Genomic DNA, 22,763 nt, shown 5'->3' on the forward strand with positions numbered 1-22,763 from the left:
GACACTGGGGATACTGGGGGACAATGGGGACACTGGGGATACTGGGGATACTGGGGATACTGGGGATACTGGGGATACTGGGGACACTGGGGACAATGGGGACACTGGGGATACTGGGGATACTGGGGACACTGGGGACACTGGGGACACTGGGATACTGGGATACTGGGACACTGGGGACACTGGGGATACTGGGACACTGGGATACTGGGATACTGGGGACACTGGGGACACTGGGGACACTGGGGATACTGGGGATACTGGGGACACTGGGGACACTGGGAGCACTGGGGACACTGGGGACAATGGGGACACTGGGGATACTGGGGACACTGGGGATACTGGGGACACTGGGGACACTGGGGACACTGGGGACACTGGGGACACTGGGGATACTGGGGACACTGGGGATACTGGGAGATACTGGGGACACTGGGGATACTGGGGACACTGGGGATACTGGGACACTGGGGATACTGGGGATACTGGGAGTGCTCACTGGGGATACTGGGGGCACTGGGGATACTGGGAGCACTGGGGATACTGGGAGCACTGGGGATACTGGGGATACTGGGAGATACTGGGGATACTGGGGGACACTGGGGACACTGGGGACACCTCTGGGGACACAGGGGACAGCCCCAGTTACATTGGGGACACTGGGGATACTGGGACACTGGGACAGCTCTGGGGATACTGGGGACACTGAGACACTGGGGATACTGAGACACTGGGGACACTGGGGATACTGGGGACACTGGGGACACTGTGGATACTGGGGATACTGGGGATACTGGGGACACTGGGGGCACTGGGACAGCTCTGGGGATACTGGGGACACTGGGGACACTGGGGACACCGGGGATACTGGGGACACTGGGGACACTGGGGATACTTGGGACACTGGGGACACTGGGACAGCCCCGGGGACATTTGGGACACCCCCAGGGCCTGGCCCGAGGAGCCTCCAGGGCGGTGCCAGCCGCCATTGGCTCCAAGGGTCCCCAAATTTATTCCAGGAAAAACGGGAGGGTTTGGGAATAAAGGGGAGGGATCTCAGCTGGGCTCTTGGAATGGGGTGGGGGTGGGAGGGTCGGAGGGGTGGAAGGAAAGATTCCAGGGAGGATTCCAGATGGGATTCCAGAAAGATTTCCAGGAAGGATTTGAGGATTCTAGGAAGGATTCCAGGAAGGATTCCAGAAGGGATTCCAGATGGATCCCAGGATTCCAGGAAGGATTCCAGATGGATCCCAGGATTCCAGGAAGGATTCCAGGATTCCAGGGAGAATTCCAGATGGGATCCCAGGATTCCAGGAAGGATTTTAGAAGGGATTCTAGGATTCCAGAAAGGATTCCAGGAGGAATTCCAGGAAGAATTCTAGGAAGGATTCCAGGATTCCAGGAAGAATTCCAGGAAGAATTCCAGATGGGATCCCAGGATTCCAGGAAAGATTCCATGGTTTCAGGAAGAATTCCAGGATTCCAGGAAGGATTCCAGGAAGGATTCTGGGAAGGATTCCAGGAAGAATTCCAAGATTCCAGGAAGAATTCCAGATGGGATCCCAGGATTCCTGGAATGATTCCAGAAAGGATTCCAGGAAGAATTCCAGGATTCCAGGAATGATTCCAGGAAGGATTTCAGGATTCCAGGAAGGATTCCAGAATTCCAGGATTCCAGGAAAGATTCCAGAATTCCAGGAAGGATTCCAGGAAGGATTCCAGGATTCCAGGAAGGATTCCAGGAAGGATTCCAGGAAGACTTCCAGAATTCCAGGAAGGATTCCAGGAAGGACCCCGAGGAAGAGAAAAGCCATGAGCGGTTGATGAACGGCCGGCTCTGCTCTTTCCCGACCCAAACAATTCCCTGGAGAATGGAGACAGGAGACTCCAGCCCTGCCCATCCCAAACCCCGGGCACGGCAGGACCCGAATCCACCTCCAGGTGCTTCCCGCAGCTCGGGGGGGCCCTGGCAGGGCAATCAAGGCCGGGGCGCTAATGAGTTAATTGGCAGGAGCCGAAATGAAGGTTCCGTGAGCGCAGGAGGGTGGGATGGGTTCGGGGCACATCCCGTCTGTGTGCTCGGTTAAACTGGTTTTCTGATCAATCCCAGCCCGCTCCCCCCGCGGATCCTGGTTCTGACGGGAATTCCACCCGGGATCCGCGGGCAGCAGGGAATTCTCTTCCCTGATTTGTATTCCGTTGTGTTTGGGTGATAAATGGGTTTTCGTGTGGAAGCGAGTTCCTGGGAAAGGGAGGTTTGGGGTTTGGGTGGGGTTAGAAACGCTGTTCCCGATGGTTTGGGATTTTCTCTTGTACCCGTGGGATGTTCCTCAGCAGAACCCGGGGGTGGCAGGAAAATGGGATTTTCCCGCCCGTGGAGGAGTTTTCCAAGGTTTCTCCAGCAGGGATTTCCCCGCCCTGTGCCTCGGATGGAGATGGGAACGGGGCTGGGTTTGGGATGGAGGCGTGGGTGGATTCCTCGGGTTCTTGGAGCATCCCCGTGCCCAGCCCAGCTCTCCATCACTATCCTGGCTTTCCCCTGGATCCTTTCCCTTGGGCAGGGACACCTTGCACCATCCCATCCCAAAATCCCATCCCATTATCCCACGGCATTACCCCACCCCATTATCCCATCCCATCCCATTATCCCACCCCATTATCCCATCCCGTTATCCCATCCCGTTATCCCATCCTGTTATCCCACCCCGTTATCCTACCCCATTATCCCATCCCATCCCATCCCATCCTATTCCATCCCATTATCCCATCCCATTATCCCATCCCATTATCCCATCCCATCCTATCCCATCCCATTATCCCATTATCCCACCCCATTATCCCATCCCATCCCAGCCCTGGACACTTCCAGGAACAGCACAGCCGCAGCTTTTCTGGGAATTCCATCCCACCGCCCTCACCGGGCAGGATTCCCAACCCCCAATTCCCATTTTTCACGCCGTGGGGATCCTCCCCTCTCACCCCAAGGAATGGGGGGACACCCGTCTGCCGACCCACGGGAATTTCGTGTTTCTCCAGACGTTTCCCAGCCCTGCTGCTCCCCTGGAGCCGCAGCCAAGGACGCGGCGTCCGGGCCGGCGCTGCCGCAATTACTCACTTAACATCCCGGGAGTGCTCGGAAATCTCATTCCCTGGATCGGGATCGGGATCGGGAGCGGCAGCGCCGCCCAGCCCGGCCCCGCGCTCGCCAAACTCGATTTGCTGCATTCCCGGCCGGGCTGAGAGCGCGACTGGAGCCGGCCCCGCTCCGCGGCTGCTCCGCGGCATCCCGGACCCTGCAGAGCTCCTGGGCTGTGCCTGCATCCCCCGGGAACAATTCCCTGTGTTCCCATCCCATGGGAAAAATTCCCTGTGTCCTCAATCCAATGGGAACAATTCCCTGTGTTCTCATCCCATGGGAACAATTCCCTGTGCCCATCCCATGGGAACAATTCCCTGTGTTCTCATCCCATGGGAACAATTCCCTGTGCCTATCCCATGGGAACAATTCCCTGTGTTCTCATCCCATGGGAACAATTCCCTGTGTTCTCATCCCATGGGAACAATTCCCTGTGCCCATCCCATGGGAAGAATTCCCTGTGCCCATCCCACGGGAACAATTCCCTGTGCCCATCCCATGGGAACAATTCCCTGTGCCCCATTCCATGGGAACAATTCCCTGTGCCCCATCCCATGGGAACAATTCCCTGTGCCCCATCCCATGGGAACAATTCCCTGTGCCCATCCCATGGGAACAATTCCCTGTGTTCTTATCCCATGGGAACAATTCCCTGTGCCCATCCCTTGGGAACAATTCCCTGTGTTCCCATCCCATGGGAACAATTCCCTGTGCCCCATCCCATGGGAACAATTCCCTGTGCCCATCCCATGGGAACAATTCCCTGTTTCCTCAATCCAATGGCAACAATTCCCTGTGTCCCCATCCCATGGGAACAATTCCCTGTGCCCCATCCCATGGGAACAATTCCCTGTGTTCTCATCCCATGGGAAGAATTCCCTGTGTCCATCCCATGGGAACAATTCCCTGTTTCCTCAATCCAATGGCAACAATTCCCTGTGTCCCCATCCCATGGGAACAATTCCCTGTGCCCCATCCCATGGGAACAATTCCCTGTGTTCCCATCCCATGGGAATAATTCCCTGTGTACTCATCCCATGGGAACAATTCCCTGTGTTCCCATCCCATGGGAAAAATTTCCTGTGTTCTCATCCCACGGGAACAATTCCCTGTGCCCCATCCCATGGGAACAATTCCCTGTGCCCATCCCATGGGAACAATTCCCTGTGTTCCCATCCCATGGGAACAATTCCCTGTTTCCTCAATCCAATGGGAACAATTCCCTGTGCCCCATCCCATGGGAACAATTCCCTGTGTACTCATCCCATGGGAACAATTCCCTGTGCCCATCCCATGGGAACAATTCCCTGAGTTCTCATCCCATGGGAACAATTCCCTGTGCCCCATCCCTTGGGAACAATTCCCTTTGTCACCTTCCCCGCTCCTCCATTGATTTGGAATAATTCCCCCTCCTTTGCCTCCATCCCTGTTTTCTCCATCCAATGGGAGCAATTCCTTATCCTTTCCTCTATCCCTGTTCCCTGCACCCAACTGGAACAATTCCTTCTCCTTTCCCCCATCTCTGCCCCCTCCATCCGATGGGAACCATTTCCTCTTCCCTCAATCCAATGGGAACAATTCCCTTTTCCCCCATCCTTGTTCCCTCAATCCAATGGGAACAATTCCCTTTTCCCCCATCCTTGTTCCCTCAATCCAATGGGAACAATTCCTTTGCCGCCATCCTTATTTTCTCCATCTGATGAGAACAATTCCCTCTCCTTTTCCCCGTCCCTGTTCCCTCCATCCAACTGGAACAATTCCCTTTGTCACCATCCCTGTTCCCTCCAGTTAATGGGAAAAATTCCGTTTTCCACAATCCCTGTTCCCTCTACCCATAGGGAAAAATTCCCTTTCCCCCCCATCCCTATTCCCTCCATTTAATGGAAAAAATTCCCTCCGTTTCCCCCTCATCCCTTCCCTCCATTTAATGGGAAAAATTCCCTCTCCTTTTCCCTGTCCCTGTTCCCTCCATCCAACCGGAACAATTCCCTTGTCACCATCCCCGTTCCCTGCATTTAATGGGAAAAATTCCCCCTCCTTTATCCCCATTCCTGTTCCCCCTTCCAACGGGAACAATTCCCTCTCTTTTCCCCATCCCCGCCTCCTCCATCCCATGGGAACGCTCTGGTTGCCCATGGAAATCTCCTCCAGTCCATCCCAGTTCTCTCCTGATCCCAAATCCCGGCTGTCCCCGCTTTGTCTCTCCCGCTGGGGCTGGATCCAGGTTCGGACAGCGAGGAGCGAGCAGGAATCTGTTCTTGGCACAAAAAAAATTCCCGAGCGCTTCGCTGGCAGCGGCGGCGTCTGGCGCAGGTGCCGGGGCTGCGATGGAACCGTCAGCGGCGATTTGGGGCTGCCGGGGCTGACGGGAGCAGCGAGGTGACAGCTCCGCTCCCGGGGAGGGCCGCGCCTGTCCCCTCCCCGGGCCACCAGCGAGGTGGCTCTGCCATGTTCAGGTCATCTCTAATTCCCAAAAATTCACTGTCAGCAGGATGAATGCCCCCCTGGGTCTGTCCCCTCCTCTGTCCCCTCCCAGGGCCACCAGCAGGGTGAGTCTGCCATGTTCAGGTCATCTGTAATTCCCAAAAATTCACTGACTGGAGGGGGTGGCACTGGGTCTGTCCCCTCCCCGGGCCACCAGCGAGGTGGCTCTGCCGCGTGCGGGTCATCTCTAATTCCCAAAAATTCACTGATAGGAGGGGGTGAATGCCCCCTGGGTCTGTCCCCTCCTCTGTCCCCTTCCAGTGCCACCAGCAGGGTGAGTCTGCCGTGTTCAGGTCATCTCTAATTCCCAAAAATTCACTGTCGGGGGGGTGAATGCCCCCCTGGGTCTGTCCCCTCCTCTGTCCCCTTCCAGTGCCACCAGCAGGGTGAGTCTGCCGTGTTCAGGTCATCTGTAATTCCCAAAAATTCACTGACTAGAGGGGGTGGCACTGTGTTTGTCCCCTCCCCGGGCCACCAGCGAGGTGGCTCTGCCATGCCCAGGTCATCTCTAATTCCCAAAAATTCACTGTCAGCAGGATGAATGCCCCCCTGGGTCTGTCCCCTCCTCTGTCCCCTCCCCGGGCCACCAACGAGGTGGGTCTGCCGTGTTCAGGTCATCTCTAACTCCCAAAAATTCACTGACTGGAGGGGAGGGCACTGGGTCTGTCACCTCCCAGGGCCACCAGCGAGGTGGCTCTGCCATGCCCAGGTCATCTCTAATTCCCAAAAATTCACTGGCGGGGGGGTGAATGCCCCCTGGGTCTGTCCCCTCCTCTGTCCCCTTCCAGTGCCACCAGCAGGGTGGGTCTGCCATGTTCAGGTCATCTCTAATTCCCAAAAATTCACTGACTGGAGGGGGTGGCACTGGGTCTGTCACCTCCCAGGGCCACCAGCGCAGTGTCCAAGCTCCCAAAGAATTCACTGTCGGGGGGGGTGAATGCCCCCCTGGGTCTGTCCCCTCCTCTGTCACCTCCCCGGGCCACCAGCGAGGTGGCTCTGCCTGTGCAGGTCACCACAAACTTCCCAAAATTCACTGTCAGGAGAGGGTGGCGGTGGTTTTGCCATATCCAGGTCGCCACAAACTCCCCAAAATTCGGTGACAGCACCGAGGTGGCTGCAGCATCCCTGGTGACCCCATCCCAGTTTGGTGCCAGAATTCCGGGACACCCCCGGGGTTTGTCCCCATCCTCCTGGAAGCAGAGAGGCGGAATTTTAGGGAAGGTTTGGGAATCCCTGGCACGCTCGAGAGCCGGATGGTCCCGCTGTGTTCCATGGGCGGGGAGAATCCCGAGCCCCCGGGCAGGACGGGGCTGACACTATCGCCGATGGGCTGGCACTGTCGCCGAGACGCTCCTGTCGGCGACAGCCACCGGACGAGGCTCAGGATGCTCCAGTGCAGCCCCAGGGTTTATCCAGAGCGGGTTTGGAACCAGCCGAGCTCCTTTCCACCGCTGCTCCTCTTCCCCCGTGACTCCCGAGCCGTCAGGAAGCAGCAGGGAAGGGGTTGGGTTCCCCCGGCAGAGGTTAAAGAGGCAAAATCAGCTGGGAAAACAGCAGCCAGGGCAAAAATAGCCTGAGCCTTGCGTGGAGCTGTCGGGGCCCATCAGCGTCGGGGTGTTCCAAGGACTCCCATCGCCCGTGGCCGCCAGGCTGCCGCTGCCAGCAGCGCTGGGAAAGCAGGAATCCCCCGAGGGAAGAGCCCCGAGAGCAGCGGAGAAACCCGGAGGGGAGGGAGGATGAGGATGAGGAGGAGGAGGATGAGGATGAGGATGAGGATCAGAGGCTTCCCCCGCAGCGGGAAGCGCGGAGGAGCTCTGGGAAAGGGGGAGGGACGCGGAATTGTCCCCAAGGGTGCCCGCAGTGAACCCGCCGTGCCCTCCGCGCTGCCAGGGCTGGGGCAAACCTTGCCCCGAGTGAAAACTAATATGGAATAAATAGAAATATCCGAGTCACATCTGCAAGGGCAGGAAGTGAATTCCAGGCCGGGCTGGGATCGGGGGATGTGTCTCTGCCCACGGCAGGCACTTGGTGGCTCCAAGGTCCCTTCCGAGCAAAGCAAGCTGTGGGTCTGGAATGGGCAGAATTCCAGGGGTTTGGAGCCAAAAGGAATTAATCAGGGGGCGCTCGGTTTGCTGCACATCCCGGGAGGGCAAAGCCCTGAACTGGGAATTCCCAGCTCCAAAGTGGGCTCGGCCAAGGGAGGTGATCCCTGGACTCTGTCCCTGGCGTTCAGGAGAGCAGAGGTGAGGCGCGGCCTCCCAACCGTCCCAAAGCCCCTAAAAACTCCCAGAGGTGCTAAAAAAACCTTTTTTATTTTCTTTAAGTGCCTAAAATGTGGCATTTCCCGCAGAGCAGAGCCAGCCCAGGTGGGGATGTCCCCTGTCCTCATCCAGGTGTCCCCAACAGCCGAGTGTGAGGCCGCTCCCGCTGTTTTTGGGATGAGGAGCGGGCGGGGGGCGCGGGGAGAGCTCGGCCGTGTCCGCAGGGATTGCACCGTTAATTCCTGATCCATCACCGTAACAACCTCGGCTCCCGTTAATGTGATAACGCCGCGGAATTGGAGCCCCGAGCGGGAGGGAGAGCGAACCCAGCCCGTGATAACGGCAGGGAGGGAGGGAGGGAGGGAGGGACCGCCGCCCCCATCAGCTCCTGCCTGGGAACACAGCGAGGGGCCGGGAATACCCCCGGGAATGAGGGGTCGGGATCCTCTGGAACAGAGCAGCGCTCCGGGGAGGCACTGGGAGCACTGGGAGCACTGGGAGAATTCGGGGCACTGGGAGAACTGGGAGAAATGGGAGCACTGGGAGAACTGGGAGCCTCAAACTGGGAGAACTGGGAGCGCTGGGGGCACTGGGAGCACTGGGAGAACTGGGAGAACTGGGAGTGCTGGGAGAACTTGGAGCGCTGGGAGAACTGGGAGAACTGGGAGCACTGGGAGAACTGGATGAACTGGGAGAAATGGGAGCACTGGGAGAACTAGGGGCAGAGGGAGAACTGGGAGCACTGGGGGCTCTGGGGGCACTGGGAGCACTGGGAGAACTGGGGGCTCTGGGGGCACTGGGAGAACTGGGAGAAATGGGAGCGCTGGGAGAACTGGGAGAACTGGGAGACCTGGGAGAACTGGGAGCACTGGGAGCACTGGGAGCACTGGGAGCACTGGGAAAACTGGGGGCACTGGGAAAACTGGGAGAACTGGGTGTGCTAGGAGAACTGGGAGCACAGGGAGCGCTGGGAGAACTGGGAGCACTGGGAAAACTGGGAGAACTGGGAGTGCTAGGAGAACTGGGGGCACTGGGGGGCACTGGGAGCACTGGGAGCACTGGGAGAACTGGGAGAACTGGGAGACCTGGGCGGGCACTGGGAGAACTGGGAGAACTGGGAGAACTGGGAGAACTGGGAGAACTGGGAGACCTGGGGGCACTGGGAGAACTGGGAGCACTGGGAGCACTGGGAGCACTGGGAGCACTGGGAGCACTGGGAGCCGTGTCCCTGTAATCGGCTTGGCTGATTTAACTTTGCCATCCCACAAAGGGTGAGAATGAAGTTGTTTTGTGGAATTTGTGTTCCATTTATCCATGGATCCAGTCAGGATTTATCCAGGAATCCAGGCAGGATTTATCCAGGAATCCAGTCAGGATTTATCCATGGATCCAGTCAGGATTTATCCACGGATCCAGTCAGGATTTATCCATGGATCCAGTCAGGATTTATCCATGGATCAGTCAGGATTTATCCACAGATCCAGTCAGGATTTATCCATGGATCCAGTCAGGATTTATCCATGGATCCAGGCAGGATTTATCTGGGGATCCAGTCAGGATTTATCCATGGATCCTGACAGGATTTATCCATGGATCCAGTCAGGATTTATCCATGGATCCAGTCAGGATTTATCTGGGGATCCAGTCAGGATTTATCCATGGATCCAGGCAGGATTTATCCATGGATCCTGACAGGATTTATCCATGGATCCCGCCAGGATTTATCCATGGATCCAGGCAGGATTTATCCATGGATCCCGCCAGGATTTATCCATGGATCCAGGCAGGATTTATCCATGGATCCAGACAGGATTTATCCATGGATCCAGTCAGGATTTATCCATGGATCCAGTCAGGATTTATCCACGGATCCAGTTGGGATTTATCCATGGATCCAGTCAGGATTTATCCACGGATCCAGTTGGGATTTATCCATGGATCAGTCAGGATTTATCCATGGATCCAGTTGGGATTTATCCATGGATCAGTCAGGATTTATCCACGGATCCAGTCAGGATTTATCTGGGGATCCAGTCAGGATTTATCCATGGATCCAGGCCGGATTTATCCATGGATCAGTCAGGATTTATCCATGGATCCAGTTGGGATTTATCCATGGATCCAGTCAGGATTTATCCATGGATCCAGTCAGGATTTATCCATGGATCAGTCAGGATTTATCCACGGATCCAGGCAGGGAACGAGCAGGAATTTTCCCTCCTGAGGAAGAGCAGAGGGACCCGGCCATGGCCTGGAGCAGCTCCTGCTGTTCCTGCTCTGGGATCCCCCAGGGCACGAAGGGGAGGGAGAACAGCGGGATCTGCGTCCCGGGAATGGCGTTTTGGGAATTCTGGCTGCAGGGGGCAGGAGCAACACCCAGCACCAGGAACAGCACGGGCCCGGCCCAGTGAAAGCTGCGCCAGCCCCACTGCGCCCCCTTGACCCAAACCAGGGGCAGAGAGAGGCGAGAGAGGTTCCAGCTCCTCCTGGGGCTGGCGGTGAGGATGAGGAGGAGGAGGAGGAAGAGGGAAGGCTGCACCGTGCCCCTGCAGTGGGGTGGTGACCCCAATCCCATTCCCATTCCCATCATTCCCATTCCCATAATTCCCCTTCCCATTCCCATTCCCATCATTCCCATTCCCAATTTTATTCCCATCATTCCCATTCCCATTCCCATCATTCCCATTCCCATCATTCCCATTCCCATCATTCCCATTCCCATTCCCATCATTCCCATTCCCATTCCCATTCTCATTCCCATTCCCATTCCCATCATTCCCATTCCCATCATTCCCATTCCCATTCCCATTCCCATTCCCATCATTCCATTCCCATCATTCCCATTCCTATTCCCATTCCCATCATTCCCATTCCTATCATTCCCATTCCCATCATTCCCATTCCCATTCCCATTCCCATCATTCCCATTCCCATCATTCCCAATCCCATCATTCCCATTCCTATTCCCATTCCCATCATTCCCATTCCCATTCCCATTCCCATTCCCATTCCCATCATTCCCATTCCCATTCCCATTCCCATCATTCCATTCCCATCATTCCCATTCCTATTCCCATTCCCATCATTCCATTCCCATCATTCCATTCTTCCCAACATTCCCATTCTTCCCCATTCCCATCATTCCCATCATTCCCATCATTCCCAAATTCCCATCATTCCCACATCCCATCATTCCCATTATTCCCATAATTCCTATTCCCAATTCCCATTCCCATCATTCCCATCATTCCCATTCCCATTCCCATTCCCATCATTCCCATCATTCCCATTCCCATCCCATTCCCATTCCCATCATTCCCATCATTCCCATTCCCATTCCCATTCCCATCCCATTCCCATCCCTATTCCCATTCCTATTCCCATTCCCATTCCCATTCCCATCATTCCCATCATTCCCATTCCCATCATTCCCATTCCCATCATTCCCATTCCCATCATTCCCATTCCCATCATTCCCATTCCCATTCCCATTCCCATTCCCATTCCCATTCCCATAATTCCCATTCCCATTCCCATTCCCATTCCATCATTCCCATTCCCATCATTCCCATTCCCATTCCCATTCCCATTCCCATCATTCCCATTCCCATTCCCATCATTCCCATTCCCATCATTCCCATTCCCATCATTCCCATTCCCATTCCCATTCCCGCTGTGGGACAGAGGGTTTGGATTCGGGGCGGGATGAACAGGGAGTGTCCTGGACGGGAATTTTGGGTTCCCGGGACCGCAGGGGGTGTGTGTGGGTGTGACCCCCCCAAAAAAACCCCGCAGCGGGGAGGGCCCAGCGGCTGCTGGGTGACCCCGTTTGGGTGGGGTCCCCCTGGCACCGGGTGTCCGTGTGTCCCTGTGTCCGTGTGTCCCTGTGTCCCCACGGGTCCCCTGCCCCGTTCCCGTGGCTGTCACCCACCCAGGGATGTGTCCGTGTGTCCGTGTGTCCCTGTGTCCGTGTGTCCCTGTGTCCCCACGGGTCCCCTGCCCCGTTCCCACGGCTGTCACCCACCCAGGGATGTGTCCGTGTGTCCCTGTGTCCGTGTGTCCGTGTGTCCGTGTGTCCCCACGTGTCCCCTGCCCCGTTCCCGTGGCTGTCACCCGCCCAGGGATGTGTCCCTGTGTCCGTGTGTCCGTGTGTCCCTGTGTCCCTGTGTCCCCACGTGTCCCCTGCCCCGTTCCCGTGGCTGTCACCCGCCCAGGGATGTGTCCCTGTGTCCGTGTGTCCGTGTGTCCCTGTGTCCGTATGTCCCTGTGTCCGTGTGTCCCTGTGTCCCCACATGTCCCCTGCCCCGTTCCCACGGCTGTCACCCGCCCAGGGATGTGTCCGTGTGTCCCTGTGTCCCTGTGTCCGTATGTCCCTGTTTCCGTGTGTCCGTGTGTCCCTGTGTCCGTGTGTCCCTGTGTCCGTGTGTCCGTGTGTCCCCACGTGTCCCCTGCCCCGTTCCCACGGCTGTCACCCGCCCAGGGATGTGTCCGTGTGTCCCTGTGTCCCTGTGTCCGTGTGTCCGTGTGTCCCTGTGTCCGTGTGTCCCTGTGTCCGTGTGTCCCTGTGTCCCCACGGGTCCCCTGCCCCGTTCCCGTGATATCCCCGCACCCTCCCGTGCCATCCCCGCACCCACCCGTGATATCCCCGCACCCACCCGTGATATCCCCGCACCCACCCGTGCCATCCCGCACCCACCCGTGATATCCCCGCACCCACCCGTGATATCCCCGCACCCTCCCGTGATATCCCCGCACCCTCCCGTGCCATCCCCGCACCCTCCCGTGCCATCCCCGCACCCACCCGTGCCATCCCCGCACCCTCCCGTGATATCCCCGCACCCACCCGTAATATTTCCGCACCCACCCGAGATATTCCCGCACCCACCCGTGCCATCCTCGCACCCTCCCGTGATATCCCCGCACCCTCCCGTGATATCCCCGCACCCTCCCGTGCCATCCCCGCACCCACCCGTGCCATCCCCGCACCCTCCCGTGATATCCCCGCACCCACCCGTGCCATCCCGCACCCACCCGTGCCATCCCCGCACCCACCCGCGCCATCCCCTCGGCTGGAGCAGAATTTGGGGCGGGCGGAGGTCTCGCCCCCATCCCCGCGGGAGCCCCGGCAGGTGCACCCGGCCGGGAAAGGACACGAGGATGGGAAACACCGAGAACGCGGCTCCGGGGGTCCCCACAGCCCCCCCGACCCCCGCGCCGGGCGGAAGGGCGGCGGAAGGGCGGGGGCAGGGGCGGGGAGGGGACGGGGCCCGGCGGCTCTGCCCCTCGGCCGGGGCTCGGAGCGCGGCCGCCCCTCGCCGCGCCCCCTCCCCGGCAGCCGGAGCTCGGCAGGAGCCGGCGGAGCCCGGCGGAGCCCGAGCCCGGAGCGCAGCGGAGCCCGGGGGGATGCGGGAGGCGGCTCCGCGCCGGGCGGAGCACACCCTCATCCCTTCGCTTCCAGCCTTTGGGAATTTAGGATCAAGCTGAGCGCCTTGGGAATTATTAATTTATTTTTTTTTTCATTGTTCTTTTTTTTTTTTTTTTTTCCTCCGCCTGATTTTTAACATAATTTTTTAAATTTTTTTTTTTTTTTTTTTTTTTTTTTTTTTTTTGCACACGTGGAGGAGCGCGTGGATTTCCTACCATGATCCTGGCAAACGCCTTCTGCATCGTCCTCTTCCTAGGTGAGTGGCCTCGGCGGGGGTGTCCGCGGGGGGTGGTGGCTGTCGCCTGGCCGAGGTGGCGCGTCCCCAACCCCCCCCTCCACCTCCAGCGGGGGGCTCGGGGCTGAGACAGCGAGCGAACCCCTCGGAGCTGGCAGCGGCGCTGCGGCAGGAGAGGGGCACGGCGAGGGGCTCAACTTCATTTGCGATTCCCTGTCAACTTGAAACGGGGAGGGGGACACTGGGGACACGCGGGGGGGACGCGGGGGACACCCCCCAGCCGCCCCCTCGGGGCAGCATCACCCCGCAGCCGAGCCCTGCCCGCCTCCCATCCCTTCTCCGCTTGTCAAACCAGCTCGGATTTGCGTTTTGGGGGAGATCTCCCCGCTTTTCCCCCTTCCCACCCGCTGCTCCCCCCGCGCCATTCCAGAGGTTGGGAACGCGGCGTGGAGACCGGGCTGGGAAAGTTGAGCTGGCTCGGGAAGCGCCGTCCCCGGGTCGGCTCGGAGCTCGGTGCCGGGAGGACGCTCCGCTTCCCCCGGCAGCCTCCCCTGGAAGGAGCCGCTGGGAAAGGGAGCACGCACAGCCCGCGCTGGGTTTGGGGTGAAAAGGGAAGGAAATGGGAAATGTTCGGGGTTATTATTATTTATTTTTTTTTTTTTTTCCCTCCGCGGCTCGGGCGTGTCGCGCTCCCGGTGCCATTCCCGCATCCCGCGGGTGCGGGGGGTGTGATCCCAGCTCGCTGCAGCGCCCGGAGAACTTTGCGGGGACAGGGACAGGGACAGGGACAGGGACGGGGACGGGGACGGGGACAGGGACGGGGACTGGAGGCCGCTGAGGGAGACTTGAAGGTTGGCACAGCCGCGTTCGGGAGGGACGCGGGGCGGGGGGTGCCCGTTCTGCTCCCGCCTGGAATGGGGGGCACCGGCTCTGCCCCCACCCCAGCCAGGGACGGGGTGCCCAGAGGGGTGAGTGCCCCCCCAAACCTCTGGGGAAGGGGGGACTGAGCCCTGGGCTGGGGGAGCCCCTGCCCGGAGGGGTCGGGGGGGCTCGGGCGGTGCCTCAGACCGAGAAAGGGGCGCTCGGGGGGCGCGGTGGGGACACGAGTGGGGACAGAGGGGGGGAAGGGCGCTCCAGCCTGGCTGGAGGGGTCAGCTGGACATCTGGACGTGTGTCCAGGCACAGCTGGATGGCTCGTGGAGAGATTTGGGGCGCAGGGACCTCCAGGGGGACAGAGGTGCCCCAACCTCAGGCATCCAAACCAGGGCCTGCCCGCCCTCCGTTAAAGCAGGACCCGGTGTCACCCCCATTCCGGGGTGTCCCCCTCATTCCTGGATGTCACCCCCATTCCCGAGTGTCCCCCAATTCCTGGGTGTCCCCAAGGTTCTGGACCCCGAGCAGGGACCCCTCACCCCCAGATTTAGGGATGGGGTGCCCACGGCTCTTTCCACGGCGTGGCCTCGCCGCGAGGATCCTGGAGCAGGGAACATCCAGCTCTTCCCATTCCCGGGAAGCCAGAAAATCGCTCCGGTCCTGGCTGGGGAGCTGCGTGCTCCGGAGTGATCCTGGCCAGCAGAAACATTTCCCTCTAAAGCTGCCGGCTGTCCAAAGGTCTCCGTCAGCAGCAGAGCAGGAGAAGATGGAACAGAGCTCGGGAAGAGGCTGCGGGAGCCGGGAGAAGCCGCGGGAGCGGCAGGAACAGAAAGGGGCCATCGCCTTGTGCAGCAAATCCTCGCTGTGCTCCGGCACCCCCAGCCTGCCGAGGATTCGCCGGGAATTCTCTGCGGATGTTCCAGCGATGGGAGCTCGGCTCTGCCCGGAGGGTTTTATTGGGGAGGAGGGATAGAAAATCCCCCTCCTCAGTCTCCCCCTCCATCCTGGGTGGGAGTGCGGGGCTGGGAGGGGCGCGGGGCTCCAGGAAAAGCGCCCAGGCTGGGCCGATCCCTGCGGGATTTGGGGGCACCAGGACAAAGGGCTGTGCCTGCCCTCGCTGCTCCCGGGATCTCCCGGGGCTCGCAGGACCCGCTCCCCGCAAAACCGCGGGGGAAAGGTGGAAAAAATGACAAAATCCAGGAGGATTTTGGGGCCAGCTCATCCCTGCTGCTCCCAGAGCGTGGATTTATGGTGGGATCCCCCATCCAGCACCGGGATGTGCTGCTGAGGGCGCGCCAGGATATTCCAGGTGTCCTTTGGATGTGTCCCTGCCCCTGGGGACAGGAGTGCGGCCGGAGCCGGGGATTTTTGGGAAGAGGCTTCTGGAGAAGCGGGAGCTGGAGCTGGGAGCTGGCTTGGGGCAGGCACGGCTGGAGCTGGAGCTGAGCTGGGAGAGGATGGAATGTGGTGGAGCCTGGAATGGTTCTCCAAGCCCAGGGGAGCTCGGGATTGGTTCTCCATGTCTGGTGGAGCTCTGGGATTGTTCTCCAAGCCCAGGGGAACTCTGGAATTGTTCTCCAAGCCCAGGGGAACTCTGGAATTGTTCTCCAAGCCCAGGGGAACTCTGGAATGGTTCTCCAAGCCCAGGGGAACTCTGGAATTGTTCTCCAAGCCCAGGGGAACCCTGGAATGGTTCTCCAATCCCAGTGGAGCTCTGGAATGGTTCTCCAAGCCCACTGGAGCCTGGAATGGTTCTCCAATCCCAGTGGAGCTCTGGAATGGTTCTCCATGCCCAGTGGAGCTCTGGAATGGTTCTCCATGCCCAGGGGAGCTCTGGAATGGTTCTCCAAGCCCAGGGGAGCCTGGAATGGTTCTCCATGCCCAGTGGATCTGTGGAATAGCTCTCCGTGCCTGGTGGAGCCCTGGAATGGTTTTCCATGTCCAGCAGAGCTGTGGGAAGCTCTCCACACCCATGGAATTCTGGAATGGCTCTCCACACCCAGTGGAGCTGAGGGATGAATCTCCATACCTGGTGGAGCTGTGGGGTGGATTTCTACACCCAGTGGAGCTCTGGAATGGCTCTTGGTGACCATGGAATTCTGGAATAGCTCCCCATGTCCCTGGAATTCTGGAATAGCTCCCCATGTCAGTGGAATTCTGGAATAGCTCCCCATGCCCGGTGGATCTCTGGAATAGCTCCCCATGCCCATGGAATTCTGGAATAGCTCCCCAAGCCCATGGAGTTCTGGGATGTCTCCCCATGCCCATGGAATTCTGGAATGTCTCCCTATGTCAGTGGATCTCTGGAATGTCTCCCCATGCCCATGGAATTCTGGAATAGCTCCCCATGCCCATGGAATTCTGGAAAAGCTCCCCATGTCCCTGGAATTCTGGAATGTCTCCCCATGTCCGTGGATCTCTGGGATGTCTCCCCATGCCCATGGAATTCTGGAATGTCTCCCCAAGCCCGGTGGATCTCTGGAATGTCTCCCCATGCCCGGTGGATCTCTGGAATGTCTCCCCATGTCCGTGGATCTCTGGAATGTCTCCCCATGCCCATGGAATTCTGGAATAGCTCCCCATGCCCGGTGGATCTCTGGGATGTCTCCCCATGTCCGTGGATCTCTGGAATAGCTCCAATGCCCATGGAATTCTGGAATGTCTCCCCATGTCCGTGGATCTCTGGAATGTCTCCAATGCCCTGGAGCAGTTTCCCTCTGGCTGCAGCAGGACCGGGATTTCCCAGCCGGATGCCTCAGGATGGGAATTCCCGGCGGGGTTCATCCCAAAGCCCAATCCCGAAGGACCCGGGGAGGCTCTGGCACCCCCAGCCCCGGGATCAGCCTTTGGGGTTCCTGTTTCTCCTCCAGCACAGCGGGAATGTCGCTCCAAGCATCCCGTGTGGAATTATAATTACAATTATAATTATAATTATAATTAACCCTGCCAGGCCAGACCTGGCCCTCCCCTTCCCGAGGGGAACCTGGATCTAAGGTGGGTGTGGGGGCTCCTGGATGATCCCAGAGCTCTTGGAATGCAGCAGGGCTGTGGGGACAGCGGCTGAACACGGGGATCCGTGGGATCCGTGGGATCCGTGGGATCTGCGGGATCTGTGGGATCTGTGTGAGAACTGTGGGATCCGTGGGATCTGTGGGATCTGTGGATCTGTGGGATCCGTGGGATCCGTGGGATCTGTAGGACCTGTGGGATCCCTGAAATCTGTGGGATCTGTGGGATCCATGGGATCTGTGGGATCTGTGGGATCCCTGAAATCTGTGGAGCGGTGGGATCTGTGTGAGAACTGTGGGATCTGTGTGAGAACTGTGGGATCTGCAGGATCTGTGGGATCTGCGGGATCTGTAGGATCTGCAGGATCTGAAGGATTTGTGGGATCTGCGGGATTTGTGGAACCCCTGAAATCTGTGGGATCTGCAGTTTCTGTGTGATCTGTGGGATCTGCAGGATCTGTGGGATCTGTGGGATCTGCAGGATCTGTGGGATCTGTGCTATCTGCAGGATCTGTGGGATCTGTAGGATCTGTGGGATCTGCGGGATCTGTAGGATCTGTGGGATCTGCAGGATCTGTAGGATTTGTAGGATCTGTGGGATCTGTGGGATCTGTGGGATCTGTGGGATCTGCGGGATCTGCGGGATCTGCAGGATCTGTAGGATCTGTGGGATCTGTGGGATCTGTGGGATCTGTGGGATCTGTGGGATCTGCGGGATCTGTGGGATCTGTGGGATCTGTGGGATCTGCAGGATCTGTGTGAGAACTGTGGGATCTGCAGGATCTGTGGGATCTGCGGGATCTGTGGGATCTGTAGGATTTGTAGGATCTGTGGGATCTGCAGGATCTGTGGGATCTGCGGATCTGTGGGATCTGTGGGATCTGTGGGATCTGTGGGATCTGTAGGATTTGTAGGATCTGTGGATCTGCAGGATCTGTGGGATCTGTGGATCTGTGGGATCTGTGGGATCTGTAGGATCTGTAGGATCTGTGGGATCTGTAGGATCTGTGGATCTGTGGATCTGTGGGATCTGTAGGATTTGTAGGATCTGTGGATCTGCAGGATCTGTGGATCTGTGGGATCTGTGGGATCTGTAGGATTTGTAGGATCTGTGGGATCTGTAGGATCTGTGGATCTGTGGGATCTGCGGGATCTGCGGGATCTGTGGATCTGTGGGATCTGTAGGATTTGTAGGATCTGTGGGATCTGTGGGATCTGTGGATCTGTGGGATCTGTAGGATTTGTAGGATCTGTGGATCTGCAGGATCTGTGGGATCTGTGGGATCTGTGGGATCTGTGGGATCTGCAGGATCTGTAGGATTTGTAGGATCTGTGGGATCTGTGGGATCTGTGGGATCTGTGGGATCTGCAGGATCTGTAGGATTTGTAGGATCTGTGGGATCTGCAGGATCTGTGGGATCTGTGGATCTGTAGGATCTGCGGGATTTGTAGGATCTGCAGGATCTGCAGGATCTGTGGGATCTGTGGATCTGCAGGATCTGTGGGATCTGTGGGATCTGTGGGATCTGTGGGATCTGTGGGATCTGCAGGATCTGTGGGATCTGTGGATCTGTGGGATCTGTGGGATCTGTTCCTCAGTGACCGCAGCCAGTGCAGGTGTCCCCACCTGGGCAGTCCCAGTCCCCCCTCAGAGCCCTCCCGGAATCACCCGAGGTGGGCAGAGGGGTCTGGGCCACCGGCTCCAGGGTCAGGGCGCCACTCAGTGCCACCCAAAAGTGCCACCCAACCAGTGCCACCCACTCCAGTGCCACCCACTCCAGTGCCACCCAACCAGTGCCACCCAACCAGTGCCACCCACTCCAGTGCCACCCGCTCCAGTGCCACCCACTGGTGCCACCCACTCCAGTGCCACCCAAAAGTGCCACCCAACCAGTGCCACCCAACCGGTGCCATCCAACCAGTGCCACCCACTCCAGTGTCACCCACTCCAGTGCCACCCACTCCAGTGCCACCCACTCCAGTGCCACCCAACCAGTGCCATCCAACCAGTGCCACCCACTCCAGTGCCACCCACTGGTGCCACCCGCTCCAGTGCCACCCACTGGTGCCACCCACTCCAGTGCCACCCACTCCAGTGTCACCCACTCCAGTGTCACCCACTCCAGTGTCACCCACTGGTGCCACCCGCTCCAGTGCCACCCACTGGTGCCACCCACTCCAGTGCCACCCACTCCAGTGCCACCCACTCCAGTGTCACCCACTCCAGTGCCACCCTCCAGTGTCACCCACTCCAGTGCCACCCACTGGTGCCACCCAACCAGTGCCACCCAACCAGTGCCACCCAACCAGTGCCACCCACTCCAGTGCCACCCAACCAGTGCCACCCAACCAGTGTCACCCACTGGTGCCACCCACTCCAGTGCCACCCAACCAGTGCCACCCGCTCCAGTGTCACCCACTCCAGTGTCACCCACTGGTGCCACCCACTCCAGTGCCACCCAACCAGTGCCACCCGCTCCAGTGTCACCCACTCCAGTGTCACCCACTGGTGCCACCCACTCCAGTGCCACCCACTGGTGCCACCCAACCAGTGTCACCCACTGGTGCCACCCACTCCAGTGCCACCCAACCGGTGCCACCCTCTCCAGTGTGACACAGAAGGAAGGGACCCGCTCCAGTGCCACCCTCCCGAGGGACACGGGACCCGTGCCCAGCCCCGGGGACACGCGGGTGGCCCGTGTCGCGTCCCTGCAGGTGCCACCGTCCCCCTGCCGGACCCGCGTGGGAAGGGGCTGCCAGCGCTGGTGCCATTGGGAGGGGACGGGAATGGAGGGACGGGGACACGCCGAGGGGTCACCCCTGTCCCCCCGCCACCCTCGGGGGGCACCCGGGCGGGCACAGAGCGGGGTCCCCTCCCCGCCACCCCCCGGAGCAGCTCAGGGTCCGTGGCAGGTCCTGCATTCCCGATTTTCCCTGGAAGCCGGAGGGAGGAGCGGTGGGGCAGGGGTGGCACAGCGGGTCCTGCCCGTCCTGTCCCCGCCACCGAGGGGAGGCGACAGCAGCGCTGCCCTTGTCCCTCTGAGAGGGGACAAGCCAGACTCGGGCTGGATTTAGCAGGAATTTATTCCCGGGGGGGGAAAGCAGGAGCGGAAATGATGGGAAGGGTGGGAGAGCCGCGGGAGGGGACAGGGACAGTGACAGCGACAAGGACAGGGACAGGGACAGGGACAGGAGCTGGTGCGAGCTGCAGCTGCCCCGCGGCCCTGCCGTGAGTCAGACGCCCTAAAAGAAAATCCTAAAAAAGATTCGCGGCCAAACCCAGCCCGAAGAGCGGCGCCTGCGGGAATCGGGACGGACTCGCAGAGCTCCGGGAATTTTGGGATCGCGCTGGTTTGGGTGGGACAAGGAACAAAAAATCCCGGAGATGAGGTGTGGGGTTAACCCCGCACATCCCCACCCCAGTGACAGCCCTGAAGTTTCCCGGCCGGGTTTGGAGCAGTCTGGGGGGATTTTAGGGTCGCTTCCCACCCAAACCAGAATTCTGTGGTTGTAGGATCTCATCCAGCCGCTCCTGCCGCCATCCCAGGCCGCTCCAAGCTGCCCTTGGACATTCCGGGGATCCAGGGGCAGCCGCAGCTCCTCTGGGAATTCCAGCCCCTCAGTTTCCCCTCTTTCAGCTCGAACTTTAAAACCCCTCCCGACCCCGACAATTCCCAAATTCCCCGGCATTCCCAGGCTCTCAGCTCGACCTCTCAAACCCCTCCCAACCCCAAGAATTCCCAAATTCCCCGGCATTCCCAGGCTCTCAGCTCGACCTCTCAAACCCCTCCCGACCCCGACAATTCCCAAATTCCCCGGCATTCCCAGGCTCTCAGCTCGACCTCTCAAACCCCTCCCGACCCCAACAATTCCCAAATTCCCCGGCATTCCCAGGCTCTCAGCTCGACCTCTCAAACCCCTCCCGACCCCGACAATTCCCAAATTCCCCGGCATTCCCAGGCTCTCAGCTCGACCTCTAAAACCCCTCCCAAGCGCAACCATCCGGCGATTCCATGGAATTTCCAGCCCGACCTTTAAAATCCCTTCCAACCCCGACAATTCCAAGGTTCCATGGAAATCCCAGGCTCTCAGCTCGACCTTTAAAACCATTTCCAGCCCCGAAAATCCCGTGGCATTCCCAGGCTCTTCCAGTTTAAAACCATTTCCAACCCAGACAATTCCAGGATTTTTAGGCTGGGTTTAGCTGGGCTGGGCTGAGCTCGGGTGCCAGGGCAGGGAACCCCCCTTGGTAAAATTCCTCTCCTTTGGTGGCAGAAAAGGAAGAAAAAAGGCAGAAAAAGCAAATTAAAGCCAGCAGGGATTAATCTGAGCCACAAATCCTTCATGCTCAGGTCCGGCTCGGCCTCGGGCACAGCTTTCCCACGGAATTCCAGAATTCCCAGCCCGGTGGGTCTCTGGAATGTCTCCAGTGCCCTGGAGCTGTTTCCCTGCAGGAATCAGGATTTCCCGGCTGGATGCCTCGGGATGGGAATTCCCAAACTGGTTTGGGCTGGAAAGGGGCTTCAAAAAATCTCCTTAAAAAAAAATCTTATAATAAAATCTGATCCCGACCCCAATCCCGCCGGCAGGGAGTGCTGAGAGGGGAGTGAGGGAGCTCCGGGGGGTGAGGGGGGTGCTCACCTGTGCCCTCACCTGTGCCCTGCTCACCTGTGCCCTCACCGGGGTGAGGATGCTCTGGGGGTGCTCACCTGTGTCCTCCTCACCTGTGCCCTGCTCACCTGTGCCCTCACCGGAGTGAGGATGTTCTGGGGGGGTAAGGGGGGTGCTCACCTGTGCCCTGCTCACCTGTGCCCTCACCTGTGCCCTGCTCACCTGTGCCCTCCTCACCTGTGTCCTTCTCACCTGTGCTCTTACCTGTGCCCTGATCACGTGTGCCCTCCTCACCTGTACCCCCAGAGGGGTGGGGATGCTCTGGGGGTGACGGGGGTGCTCACCTGTGCCCCCATCACCTGTGCCCTCACCTGTGCCCTCCTCACCTGTGCCCTCAGAGGGGTGAGGATGCTCTGGGTTGTGACGGGGGTTCTCACCTGTGCCTCCATCACCTGTACCCTCAGAGGGGTGGGGATGCTCTAGGGGTGACAGGGTTGCTCACCTGTGCCCTCACCTGTGCCCTCACCGGGGTGGGGATGCTCGAGGGGATGAGGGGGGTGCTCACCTGTGCCACTCTCACCTGTACCCTCAGGGGGTGAGGATGCTCTGAGGGTGACGGGGGTCCTCCGCTGTGCTCTTCTCACCTGTGCCCTCACCTGTGCCCTCATGGGGGTGAGGATGCTCTAGGGGGTGACAGGGTTGCTCACCTGTGCCCTCACCTGTGCCCTGT

General features: G+C 59.1%; 1 protein-coding gene across 1 annotated transcript in view; it reads left to right on the forward strand.

Annotated features, from left to right (window-relative positions):
- The first annotated feature begins 13,496 nt into the window (after nt 1-13,496).
- Nucleotides 13,497-22,763, forward strand: part of GFRA2 (GDNF family receptor alpha 2) — a 39,005-nt gene continuing 29,738 nt past the window's right edge. The window contains exon 1 of the mRNA XM_056508616.1: nt 13,497-13,562. Coding sequence (XP_056364591.1) covers nt 13,523-13,562 — 40 coding nt within the window. The 5' untranslated portion in view covers nt 13,497-13,522. The remainder of the gene's footprint in view (nt 13,563-22,763) is intronic.

This window comes from Oenanthe melanoleuca, chromosome 22 (assembly GCF_029582105.1).
Source record: "Oenanthe melanoleuca isolate GR-GAL-2019-014 chromosome 22, OMel1.0, whole genome shotgun sequence".
NCBI lineage: Eukaryota > Metazoa > Chordata > Aves > Passeriformes > Muscicapidae > Oenanthe > Oenanthe melanoleuca.